The sequence below is a fragment of the Oncorhynchus clarkii genome, chromosome 28 (genome assembly GCF_045791955.1).
Source record: "Oncorhynchus clarkii lewisi isolate Uvic-CL-2024 chromosome 28, UVic_Ocla_1.0, whole genome shotgun sequence".
In the NCBI taxonomy this organism is placed as follows: domain Eukaryota; kingdom Metazoa; phylum Chordata; class Actinopteri; order Salmoniformes; family Salmonidae; genus Oncorhynchus; species Oncorhynchus clarkii.
This window is the reverse complement of record NC_092174.1, coordinates 12,172,893-12,186,844: the sequence shown is the minus strand read 5'-3', so window position 1 is coordinate 12,186,844 and position 13,952 is coordinate 12,172,893. Positions and strand designations below refer to the sequence as shown.

General features: G+C 41.8%; 1 protein-coding gene across 1 annotated transcript in view; it reads right to left on the bottom strand.

Moving 5' to 3' along the window:
• Positions 1-13,952, bottom strand: part of LOC139386542 (ras-related protein Rab-3A-like) — a 28,775-nt gene that overhangs the window by 7,669 nt on the left and 7,154 nt on the right. The window contains exon 2 of the mRNA XM_071132177.1: positions 1,667-1,891. Within this exon, the coding sequence (XP_070988278.1) occupies positions 1,667-1,891 (225 nt within the window). The remainder of the gene's footprint in view (positions 1-1,666; positions 1,892-13,952) is intronic.

Here is a 13,952-nt window from a genome sequence, read left to right as displayed (position 1 = left end):
CTCTTAGTGGGACTATCATTTGTTTTTCAACAGGACAATGACCCAATACACCTCCAGGCTGTGTAAGGGCTATTTGACCAAGAAGGAGAGTGATGGAGTACTGCATCAGATGACCTGGCCTCCACAATCACCTGACCTCAACCCAATTGAGATGGTTTTGGATGAGTTGGACCACAGAGTCAAGGAAAAGCAGCCAACAAGTGTTCAGCATATGTGGGAACTCCTTCAAGACTGTTGGAAAAGCCTTCCAGGTGAAGCTTATTGAGAGAATGCCAAGAGTGGGCAAAGTTGTCATCAAGGCAAAGGGTGGCTGTTTGTCCCTGTTCGGGAGTATCGTCGGACGGGACCACAGTGTCTCCCAACCCCTTCTGTCTCAGCCTCCAGTATTTATGCTACAATAGTTTGTGTCGGGGGGCTAGGGTCAGTCTGTTATCTGGAGTATTTCTCCTGTCTTATCCGGTGTCCTGTGTGAATTTAAGTATGCTCTCTAATTCTCTCGCGCACTCTTTCTCAGAGAACCTGAGCACTAGGACCATGCCTCAGGACTACCTGGCCGTGCTGCTGCTCCAGTTTCAACTGCTCTGCCTGCGGCTATGGAACCCTGACCTGTTTACCAGATGTGCTACCTGTCCCAGACCTGCTGTTTTCAACTCTCTAGAGACAGCAGGAGCGGTAGAGATACTCAATGATCGGCTATGAAAAAGCCAACTAACATTTACTCCTGAGGTGCTGACCTGTTGCACCCTCTACAACCACTGTGATTATTATTATTTTACCCTGCTGGTCATCTATGAACATTTGAACATCTTGGCCATGTTCTGTTATAATCTCCGACCGGCACAGCCAGAAGAGGACTGGCCACCCCTCATAGCCTGGTTCCTCTCTAGGTTTCTTCCTTGGTTCCGGTCTTACTAGTTTTTCCTAGCCGCCGTGCTTCTACACCTGCATTGCTTGCTGTTTGGGGTTTTAGGCTGCGTTTCTGTACAGCACTTTGTGACATCAACTGATGTGAGAAGGGCTTTATAAATACATTTGATTGATTGGCTACTTTGAGGAATCTAAAATATATTTAAATTTGTTTAATACATGTGTTATTTCATAGTTTTGATGTCTTTACTATTATTATTATTATATACAAATAAAGAAAAACCCTTGCATGAGTAAGTGTGTCCAAACTTAACAATATATATATATATATATATATATATATATATATTATTCACACTATGAAGTTAGAAATAATGTGAAATTGTGAAAAGTATGATACTGCTCTTTTAGTGTAAGAGCAGTTTCAAAAGACTACCTGAAATATCAGCCTGTGTTGGTGGGATGGAGTTTTGGCCTGCCTTGTGACATCACGGTTCCAAACCGCTCTGCCAATAACAGGTCGTTTTCAGTTTCTCTCCTCACTCATAGACACTTCAAGCAAAATTCTTGCTTGAGAAATTGCTCTTTGCTAAGAAGCTGTGTTTGTTTCTTTTTTTTAAAAACCACTTTAATTGAAAACAATCACAGTAAAGTACTTCATTGTTACCCAGAAAGTATTTGATATTGAGATAAAAACAGTTGCATTGGACCTTTAAAGCCAGAAGACCCCTAATAACAAACATGACCTCATTTGTGGTTAACAGAGGGATGACAGAATCAGTTAAGGTCAGTGTCTCACCCAGATCTGCAGCTTTATCCTTTTGTCGTTCCTGTAGATGGTCTTCACCTTGAAGTCGATGCCCACCGTGCTGACGAAGGCCGGCGTGAAGGAGTCATCAGCATAGCGAAACAGGAAGGAGGTTTTACCCACACTGCTGTTGCCAATGATCAGGATCTTGAACATGTAGTCGAAGTTCTGGTCGGAGGACTCCTTCTGTCCATAGGTGGCTGTTGCTGAGGCCATCTTTGAAGGGAGAAAAGCAGAGCGCAAATCACACCGGGACATTCGGGGTCTAAATTTCTTTCCCAGGACTTTCAGTTTGTGATTATTATTATTTAAAAAAAAATTAAACGGGACTAATAGTAAAGACATGCATTTTAATGGTAAATATGCATTACCTATTAATGTGGCATGAACACAACCTGCCTAGAGGTTCTCTTCCGATTGTCAAACAAATCACTTAGTAGACCTGCGCACGTTGGTCCACTACAAAATAATTAGTTTTCAAACAGTGCATTTTGAGCCCGCTGTAGGAGCCATGAAGCTTATAGACTGCATCTCTCTGCACCTTTTGTATGGGAATATGTGTATTGGAGCTATTTATATTTTATATGCCTAATATAAAAAGGTGACTTCACCTTAAGGCCCGGAAAATGGTTAAAGACTCCAGCCACCTAAGCCATAGACTGTTCTATTGGCTTCCGAACGTGCATCAAGTCTGACACCAACATGCTCCTGAACAGCTTCTATCCCCAAGCCATAAGACTGCTAAATAGCTAACAAAATGGCTACACGGACTATCAGAGTTGCCCCTTGTATTTTATTTTTGCACTGTCTATGCACACTGACACGCCAACACACACACACGGGTTGGGCGGTATCCAGATGTTCATATCATCATACCGGAATATACGGTATTACTGGTTTAGTACACAAGGGGGCGCCAAAAAAATGCATCTATTACCAGAATGTTAACAAAAAAAGCACAATAGGGAATTTCCATGGAGGCTGCTAGCTAAATATGCTAACGAGCGCAAACAAAAATAAACTAATTGCAAAGACAGGTAATCCAGCTCATAAAGTCATACATATATAGTTAGGAGCTACCGAATTTCATTTTTGGTGAGTTTGGATAAGCAAATGTGAATGAGAGAAACTGTGCAAATGAACAAAGTTGACGCATGATCGTCTGAAGGAAGAACAGTACCGGCTCTGAAGTAGCATGTGTACACGTGGTGTCTGTGTGTAAATCTTAAGTCGCTAGGGCAACAGGCCTGCTCTGCTCTAAGAAGAGAAGAGAGAAAACAGCCGAGAAGTGAAAAAGCAGAGAAAAAAAAACTAGGAAATCTAGATATTTGTACAGCTGCCACTAACTCATCCAAAAGGGCTTTAGACATCTCAAACATGGCAGAGAGCAATATGATGCCCAGTCACCTTAATTCAGCAACTTACTTCGATTAACTAGCAAGTCAAATTTAGGGGTTGGGTTAATGCAGAATTCTGCATTTTTCTTAATTCAGCCACTTACTTCGATTAACTAGCAAGTCAAATTTAGGGGTTGGGTTAATGCAGAATTCTGCATTTTTTTTACAGGAAAATAATATATTTCTTATATCGTCGTATCTTTCTGCGTTTTGTAAATGCAGATCTGAAAAGCTTCTTATTGTCATTTCTGCTCGACATCAAGACACATTTAGTGCTTCAGCTGCACTTCTCCACTGAGAATTCCCCTTACGGGCTTTCTATCAGCAGACAGCGCTCTGACTGATGTGTAGCTACTTTTCTCCGGTAAAAATGCAAGATTACATTTAAGCAAAACCTTAGGAAATGTAGCTGGCTACATTATTTTTATAATAAACATTAGAAATCTGATGGCCATGCATAGTTTTTTCAAAAAAGACCAGCTCATTTAGCCCACTTGTGTGGCTGCTAGCCAAATAGTTTTGCACTTCTCTTGTCATCTGATGACAATTAAGCTATTTTCTCATGAATGTGTTGCACTAATGTATTTTCTGTGAAGGAATACTATAGTTGCACGTCCCTGATTACTCTATTGAAGAAAAAAAATAACCCTTTACTTGCATTACAAAACACGACCCCAGTCTATACACAGCTGGACCTGCGCCTGCTTTCTCCCGTTGTGCCATTTACAAACAAACACATGACTGTCTCAACTGTTCTGGGGAACTACGGCAAGCTTCCTAATGTGAAATAACGTGACAGGAGAAAAAGAAAAGCGATCTGCTTTATCTCCTAACGTATTGCACAAGTTGACTGCCGGTATTTATTACTTTAAAAAGTAGCTACAAATATTACAATTTATTGAAATACTTCAAAGAAAGAGTTTGGTATTGAAGGTAGTGAGAAATCCTCCCATGGCTATTTCCAAATAACTCAGTAAACAACATACCGCCCAAGCCTAATGCACACACATTTATACTGACTCCACACACACTGCTGCTACTCTGTTTATCATATCCTGATGCCTAGTCACCTTACTCCTATACATATCTACCGCTCTCACTCCAGTATCCCTGCACGTTGTAAATATGGTATTGGAACTGACCCTGTATATAGCTTACTTAATTCCCGTGTGTAACAGTATAACTTTAGACCGTCCCCTCGCCCATACCCGGGAGCGAACCAGGGACCCTCTGCACACATCAACAACAGTCACCCACGAAGCATCGTTACCCATCGCTCCACAAAAACCGCGGCCCTTGCAGAGCAAGGGGAACTACTACTTCAAGGTCTCAGAGCAAGTAACCGATTGAATCGCTATTCAGCGCGCACCACCGCTAATTAAGCTAGCTGTTTCACATCCGTTACACGTGTTCTTATTTTATTTTTTATTACTGCATTGTTGGGTTTAGATCTCGCAAGACAGGCATTTCACTGTACTTGTGCATGCGTCATTAAAACTTTAAAAGAGTAACGCTTGGAAAGCGGTTTCTTGTAGAAGCGTGATTGACGGCTCTCTCCTCTGCCAGTGGCTTTTCATAGGGAATCGCCACTACACCTGCCATTTGAGGAATGGAAAGAGACATCGGTTACAAAACACCAAAAACTGTAATGACATTCGGCGACTGTCATTAGGCCTACACTCTTGTAGCCCGAGTTAATTGACGCATCTTGCTGACAAATTGACCTTCTTTGTCAAAAGGAAAGCTGGGAGACCTGAAAAGGGTCTGAAATACAGGAGGGCCCAGTTGAAACAATGTTGCAAGTTCACTAGCTGGCTGGACCCAGTCAATAGAATGATGTAAGTTTGCTAGCGAAAGACAGTGGGAGTAGAGCGATGAATGCGATTGAAAGAACATGAACCAACTGAGCCCCCTGGGCCCTTTAATTTTCACACTGTAGATGAGGATGGATGACACAAAAGTATTAATGTCTTCATTCAAAATGACATAAATCCATGGAGGAAATGTGCAGTTAAGTAGACTGATCTAGAGGCGAAAGAAACGCACACCTCTTTAGGCTGGCTAGCGGAGTGGAACACTTTTTAAAAAATAAAAGGAGAGCCGCACACTCTAGGAGGTCAGATGCAAAAATATTTATGTCCAACGTTTCAACAGATAAGCGGTCTTCATCAGGGTATAATGACAAACACTGCGGGATGACTCATTTATATTAGTGCAGTTAAGTAGACTGACCTACCAAATTATTATCACTCATGTCACCAGTATTCCACTTTATGAAAAATAGTTTAATAAAAAAGTATAGTTTTAATAAAAGTCAACATGTTTTGGCATCAAACTAGTTTTGAAATATTTCAACAGCAGTGGCCAATAGAATGAGCAGTTTACTGCTGGGAAAGGGACAGATAACTATGTCAAAACTGCAGTACATTAAATCATACTGATTGATGTTGACTATGTTCAATGAGCCGTAAAGCCTTTTACTAAATTATTGACTTGGGAAGTTACGCAGAGAGAAACCGTCAAAATGTATTTAAATCAACTAAAGAGAACGAGGTCTTAAAATAACCTAAAGCTATATATATTTTTGTGGAATGCTATCAGGGCTTGACTTGGACTGAAATAGGTGCCGCTACTCATTTTAAGTGCCGGTACTGTTTACATTTAGGTGCAAGAACTCTTCAATACTTTTGCGCTAATACTCTATAAAACGCCTCGATCACGCTAAGTACTATTTTGCTCAATGACGCTGTCGGTGTGATCGAGGCGTAAGAGGTGCAGGAACTCTAGCTGTGGAAAAACTGTGGTGGTGGTACTCAGTTTGTGATCCCACGCATGGTTTCCGCACAGATTTGTGCCTACGCATTGTCGTGACGTGACTATCATTAACTTCTTGAGGGCCGGGGGCAGTACTTGGAAATTCAGATGACTGACGTGCCCAAAGTAAACTGCCTATTACTCAGGCCCAGAAGCTAGGATATGCATATAAAATCGGTAGCATTGGATAGAAAACACTCTGAAGTTTCTAAAACTGTTAAAATAATGTCTGTGAGTATAACAGAACTGATATGGCAGGCGAAGCCCTGAGGAGAATCCATCCAGATTTTTATTTTCTTTTTTAGGTGTCTGCCCATTCTAATCCTTATTATTGGGAAAATAAATGGAATTGATGGAGCCTAGGGCTTCCACTAGATGTCAAGTCTTTAGAAAGAGTTTCAGGCTTGGTTTTTGAAAAATGAGCTAGAATTTGTAGTTTTTCTAGGTGGCTCCCATTTTGACTGCAGTATTGTGGCACGCGTGGATGAGGGCGCGCACTTCGTTATTTATCTCCGGTAATGAACATACTATTCCCCGTCTTAAATTTGATCGTTTATTTACATATTAGGATACCGGAGGATTGATTAGAAACGTTGTTTGACTTGTTTGGACGAAGTTCATTGGTAACTTTTAGGATTCCTTTGTATGCATTTTGAACGAGGTAAAGAGGTGGATTACTGAATCAAGCGCCAACTAAACTTACTTTTTTGGGACATAAAGAAGGACTTTATAGAACAAAACTATCATTTGATGTGTAGCTGGGACCCTTGGGATTGCAAACAGAGGCAGATCTTCAAAGGTAAGTGATTTATTTTATCGCTATTTCTGACTTGTGTGACGCCTCTGCTTGTTTGGAAAATGTTTGTTATGCTTTTGTACACGGGGCGCTGTCCTCAGATTTTAAATGATGTAGGACACTTGTATTTTCATGAATGTTTAATATTACAATTTAGTATTTTGAATTTGGCGGGTTTCTCAGCACTAAGAGTTAATCTGATGACTTACTTATTTTATCAACTAACTATGTTTAAATGTTACTCGATTAAATTCATGTAACAATCAACTCATATGGAATTTGGGGCGCCACGGGAAAAGTTGTTTAACAAGTTACTATCTCCCGACTTAAACTCTAAAGATATAAAGATAAAGATATACATTTTCCATATTGACTGACCTTCATGTCTTAAAGTAAAGATGGACTGTCGTTTCTCTTTGTTTATATGAGCTGTTCTGGCCATATGATGGACTTGGTCTTTTACCAAATAGGGCTATCTTCTGATCACATTACTCCAATGCTAGCCTCTACACTGGCTTCCTGGTAAGACTAGGGCTGGGTTTTACTGCCAACCTACAAAGCATTACATGGGCTTGCTCCTATCTATCTTCCCGATTTGGTCCTGCCATACATACTTACACGTACACTACGGTCACAAGACGCAGGCCTCCTTACTGTCCCGAGAACATCTAAGCAAACAGCTGGAGGCAGGGGCTTTCTCCTATAGAGCTACATTTTTATGGAATGGTCTGCCTATCCATGTGAGGCGCAGACTCGGTCTCAACCTTTAAGTCTTTATTGAAGACTCATCTCTTCAGTTGGTCCTATGATTGAGTGTAGTCTGGCCCATGGGTGTGAAGGTGAACGGAAAGGTACTGGAGCGACGAACCACCCTTGCTGTCTCTGCCTGGCCGGTTCCCCTCTCTCCACTGGGATTCTCTGCCTCTAACCCTATTATGGGGGCTGAGTCACTGGCTTACTGGTGCTCTTCCATGCCATCCCTGGGAGGGGTGCGTCACTTGAGTGGGTTGAGTCTCTGACGTGATCTTCCTGTCCGGGTTGGCGCACCCCTCGGTTTCGTGCCGTGGGGGAGATCTTCGTGGGCTATACTCTGCCTTTGTTCAGGGTAGTAAGTTGGTGGTTGAAGATATCCCTCTAGTGGTTTGGGGGCTGTGCTTTGGCAAAGTGGGTGGGGTTATATCCTGCCTGTTTGGCCCTGTCCGGGGGTATAGTCGGACGGAGCCACAGTGTCTCCTGACTAGATGTTGACCGATTAGGATTTTTCGACGCTGATACCGATGCCGATTATTGGAGGGCCAAAAAAAGCAGATACAGATTAAAATCGGACAATTTTTAAAAATGTGTTTGTAATAATGACAATTACAACAACACTGAATTAACACTTATTTTAACTTAATATAATACATCAAAATCAATTTAGCCTCAAATAAATAATGAAACATGTTCAATTTGGTTTAAATAATGCAAAAACAAAGTGTTGGAGAAGAAAGTAAAAGTGCAATATGTGCCATGTAAGAAAGCTAACGTTTAAGTTCCTTGCTCAGAACATGAGAACATATGAAAGCTGGTGGTTCCTTTTAACATGAGTCTTCAATATTCCCAGGTAAGAAGTCTTAGGTTGTAGTTATTATAGGAATTAAAGGACTATTTCTCTCTATCATTTGTATTTCATTAAGCTTTGACTATTGGATGTTCTTATAGGCACTTTAGTATTGCCAGTGTAACAGTATAGCTTCCATCCCTCTCCTCGCCCCTACCTGGGCTCGAACCAGGAACACATCGACAACAGCCACCCTCGAAGCAGCGTTACCCATCGCTCCACAAAAGCCGCGGCCCTTGCAGAGCAAGGGGAACAACTACTCCAAGTCTCAGAGCGAGTGACGTTTGAAACGCTATTAGCGCGCAACCCGCTAACTAGCTAGCCATTTCACATTGGTTACACCAGCCATTAGGCTGATAGGTTTGAAGTCATAAACAGTGCTGTGCTTGCGAAGAGCTGCTGGCAAAACGCACAAAAGTGCTGTTTGAATGAATGCTTACGAGCCTGCTGGTGCCTACCATCGCTCAGTCAGACTGCTCTATCAAATCATAGACTTAATTATAACATAATAACACACAGAAATACGAGCCTTAGGTCATTAATATGGTCGAATTGGGAAACTATCATTTCGAAAACAAAACGTTTATTCTTTCAGTGAAATACGGAACCGTTCGGTATTTTATCTAACGGATGGCATCCCTAAGTCTAAATATTGCTGTTACATTGCACAACCTTCAATGTTATGTCATAATTACGTAAGATTCTGGCAAATTAGTTTGCAATGAGCCAGGCGGCCCAAACTGTTGCATATACCCTGACTCTGCGTGCAATGAACGCAAGAGAAGTGACAATTTCACCTGGTTAATATTGCCTGCTAACTTTTCTTTTATCTAAATATGCAGGTTTCAAAATATATACTTCTGTGTATTGATTTTAAGAAAGGCATTGATGTTTATGGTTAGGTACACTTTGGAGCAACAACAGTCTTTTTTCGCGAATGCGCACCTCATTGATTATATGCAACGCAGGACACACTAGATAAACTAGTAACATCATCAACCATGAGTAGTTAACTAGTGATTATGATTGATTGTTTTTTATAAGATAAGTTTAATGTGTCCCTAATTAATCAGCCATTCCGATTAATCGGTCGACCTGTAGTCCTGACCCCTCCAGTCTCAGCCTCTAGTAATTATTCTGCAATAGTTTGTGTCGGGGGGCTAGGGTCAGTTTGTTATATCTGGAGTATTTCTCCTGTCTTATCCGGTGTCCTGTGTGAATTTAAGTGTATATTATTCTCTCTAACTGATCGGCTATGAAAAGCCAACTAACATTTACTCCTGAGGTGCTGACCTGTTGCACCATCTACAACCACTGTGATTATTATTATTATTTGACCCTGCTGGTCATCTATGAATGGTTGAACATCTTCGCCATGTACTGTTATAATCTCCACCTGGGACACGGCCAGAAGAGGACTGGCCATCCCTCAGAGCCTGGTTCCTCTCTAGGTTTCTTCCTAGGTTTTGGCCTTTCTAGGGAGTGTTTCCTAGCCACCGTGCTTTTACATCTGCATTGCTTGCTGTTGGGGGTTTTAGACTGGGTTTCTGTACACCACTTTGTGACATCGGCTGATGTAAAAAGGGCTTTATAAATACATTTGATTGATACCCCCCTTACCTTGTCACAACACAACTGATTGGCTCAAATGCATTAAGAAGGAAATAAATTCCACAAGGCACACCTGTTAATTGAAATGCATTCTAGGTGACTACCTCATGAAGCTGGTTGAGAGAATGCCAAGAGTGTGCAAAGCTCTCATCGAGGCAAAGGGTGGCTATTTGAAGAATCTCAAATATATTTTGATTTGTTTAACACTTTTTTGGTTACTACATGATTCGATATGTGTCATTTCATAGTTTATTGTCTTTACTATTATTTTACAATGTAGAAAATAATAAAAAGAAAAAACCCTGGAATGAGTCGGTGTTCTAAAACTTTTGACCGGTAGTGTACATAGTGGTTCTTCCTTTAAAAGTTGTGTCGTACAATTCTATGACACGTTATTTAAATGTCAGCAGCCATTGTTGCCATTAATGCTAGTTGGTGCTAGTTTGACCACCAGAGGGCATCAATTGAGAAGCATTTGACTGTTATTAACATTGGCTGTACTAGAGAATATAAAACATTTTTTTCTAAGAACATGGTATATGCGATTGATTAAAACAAAATTTGCTTAATATGATGGTGTTTCTACTCCAAGAAAAACAAAACCCTCAGGGTTTCCGTTAGGGAAATATGGCACGGTACAACATGACCGTTCGGGAGTAGGCTACTAAGTGACTGCGAGTGAAGAGCAAAATAATCCTAACATTTCCACACCCTAATTGTAGGCTAACCAATACCCAAACGGAGATTCAGTGAAAATACAAATCTCAGATTTATCAAGACCAGTCCTCATGCTTGTCTCAGAGCAGCACGAAACAGTGGATGGATAGATCCATAATGAATTACTATGGGAATAAATATCACTGAATAACAGAAAAATGTGAATAAAGTAGGCTAATGAAGGTAACAAATTGTTGCTTACTGAAACTCCAGCCTGGGTTTGCATTGCAAATGAGGGCATAAACTGGATCAAGATGCCAGCAGAGTAAGTAGACCTTTAAATAGTCAAATAAAGGTTAACAATAAATAAAAGACCTACAACACTTAACAGCACATTACTCAACACTAGTGTCTCATGTCGCCTACTGTAGGCCTACAGTATATCTAAAAATATATTTTTCATCTCTACATGTAGGTCTCCTAATTTAAACCCCATCGAACTTGTTCGGCATCAACTGAAAACATGAATCCGTAACTCTGCCAAGCAATGATGAACTGGTGAAGGCCATCAAGACGTTTTGGCTTGAAAAATTGACGATACAACAATGCAACAAATACATTGATGATCTCAGCAAGGTTTTACCAATGGTCGTGGAGGGTATAGTGCCACTAAAATGTAGTTGGAATAAACATCGGCATTTTGAAAGTATTTTTTCTCATTATTTTTTTTAACAAAAGCATAAAGAGGTTCATGAACAGGTACTGTACAGTATACTGTATGCTTTATCCAACATTTTGCGGTTGCATGAGGTTTTAGAGTACTTAAGCATCGAATACATTGCAAGTAGGGGGGTATTTTCACACCTACAGTAGCCGGGCCATGAAGAGTCTATTGCCCTGCTAATAACCCATCATGGAAACATTGTTTGCCTCAGTAATCGGTAATCTGCCTTTTTGGACGGCGATTATTATTTTATTTCACTTTTATTTAACCAAATAATGCTATTTGAGAACAAGTTCTCATTTGCAACTGCGACCTGGCCAAGATAAAGCTAAGCAGTGTGACACAGACAACAACACAGAGTTACACATGGAGTAAACAATAAACAAGCCAATAACACAATAAACAAGTCAATGACACAGTAGAAGAAAAAACATCTATATACAGTGTAATACACAGTATACAGTGCAAAAGGCATGAGGAGATAGGCAATAAATAGTCCATAGGAGCAAATAATTATAATTTAGCAGATTAACACTGGAGTGATAAATGAGCAGATGATGATGTGCAAGTAGAGAACCTGGTGTGCAAAAGAGCAGACAAGTAAATCAAATAAAAACAGTATGGGGATGAGGTAGGTAGATTGGGTGGGCTATTTACAGATGGACTATGTACAGCTGCAGCGATCGGTTAGCTGCTCAGATAGTTGATGTTTAAAGTTGGTGAGGGAAATAAAAGTCTCCAACTTCAGCGATCTTTGCAATTCGTTCCAGTCCCTGGCAGCAGAGAACTGGAAGGAAAGGCGGCCAAATGAGGTGTTGGCTTTGGGGATGATAAGTGAGATATACCTGCTGGAACGTGTGCTAGGGGTGGGTGTTGTTATCGTGACCAGTGAACTGAGATAAGGCGGAGCTTTACCAAGCATAGACTTATAGATGACCTGGAGCCAGTGGGTCTGGCGACGAATATGTAGCGAGGGCCAGCCGACTGGAGCATACAGGTCGCAGTGGGTGGTATAAGGTGATTTGGTAACAAAATGGATGGCACTGTGACAGACTGCATCCAATTTGCTGAGTAGAGTGTTGGAAGTTATTTTGAAGATGACATCGTCGAAGTCGAGGATCGGTAGGATAGTCAGTTTTACGAGGGTAAGTTTGGCGGCGTGAGTGAAGGAGACTTTGTTGCGAAATAGAAAGCCGATTCTAGATTTGATTTTGGATTGGAGATGTATGAGTCTGGAAGGAGAGTTTACAGTCTAGCCAGACACCTAGGTATTTATAGTTGTCCACATATTCTAGGTCGGAACCGTCCAGGGTGGTGATGCTAGTCGGGCGGGCGGGTGCGGGCAGCGAGCGGTTGAAAAGCATGTATTTGGTTTTACTAGCGTTTAAGAGCAGTTGGAGGCCACGGAAGTAGTGTTGTATGGCATTGAAGCTCGTTTGGAGGTTAGTTAGCACAGTGTCCAAGGAAGGGCCAGAAGTATACAGAATGGTGTCGTCTGCGTAGAGGTGGATCAGGGAATCGCCCGCAGCAAGAGCGACATCATTGATATTTTCAGAGAAAAGAGTCGGCCCGAGAATTGAACCCTGTGGTACCCCCATAGAGACTGCCAGAGGTCCGGACAACATGCCCTCCGATTTGACACACTGAACTGCAAAGTAGTTGGTGAACCAGGCGAGGTAGTCATTAGAAAAACCAAGGCTATTGAGTGTGCCGATACGAATACAGTGATTGACAGTCGAAAGCCTTGGCCAGGTCGTTGAAGACGGCTGCACAGTACTGTCTTTTATCGATGGCGGTTATGAAATTGTTTAGTACCTTGAGCGTGGCTGAGGTGCACCCATGACCGGCTCGGAAGCCGGAATGCACAGCGGAGAAAGTATGGTGGGATTCGAAATGGTCAGTGATCTGTTTATTAACTTGGCTTTTGGAGACTTTAGATAGGCAGGGAAGGATGGATATAGGTCTGTAACAGTTTGGGTCTAGGGTGTCACCCCCTTTGAAGAGGGGGATGACCGCGGAAGCTTTCCAATCTTTAGGGATCTAGAAAGAGAGGTTGAACAGGCTGGTAATAGGAGTTGCAGCAATGGCGGTGGATAGTTTTAGAAAAAGAGGGTCCAGATTGTCTAGCCCAGCTGATTTGTACGGGTCCAGGTTTTGCAGCTCTTTCAGAACATCTGCTGTCTGGATTTGGGTGAAGGAGAAGCTGGGGAGGCTTGGGCGAGTAGCTGTGGGGGAGGCGGAGCTGTTGGCCGGGGTTGGAGAAGCCAGGAGGAAGGCATGGCCAGCCGTTGAGAAATGCTTAGCGAAATTTTCGATTATCATGGATTTATCAGTGGTGACCGTGTTACCTAGCCTCAGTACAGTGGGCAGCTGGGAGGAGGTGCTCTTGTTCTCCATGGACTTTACAGTGTCCCAAAACTTTTTGGAGTTAGAGCTACAAGATGTGAATTTCTGCTTGAAAAAGCTAGCCTTTGCTTTCCTGACTGACTGCATGTATTGGTGCCTGACTTCCCTGAACAGTTGCTTATCGTGGGGACATTTCCGATGCTATTACAGTCCGCCACAGGATGTTTTTGTGCTGGTCAAGGGCAGTCAGGTCTGGAGTGAACCAAGGGCTATATCTGTTCTTAGTTCTGCATTTTTTGAACGGAGCATGCTCTAAGATGGTGAGGAAATGA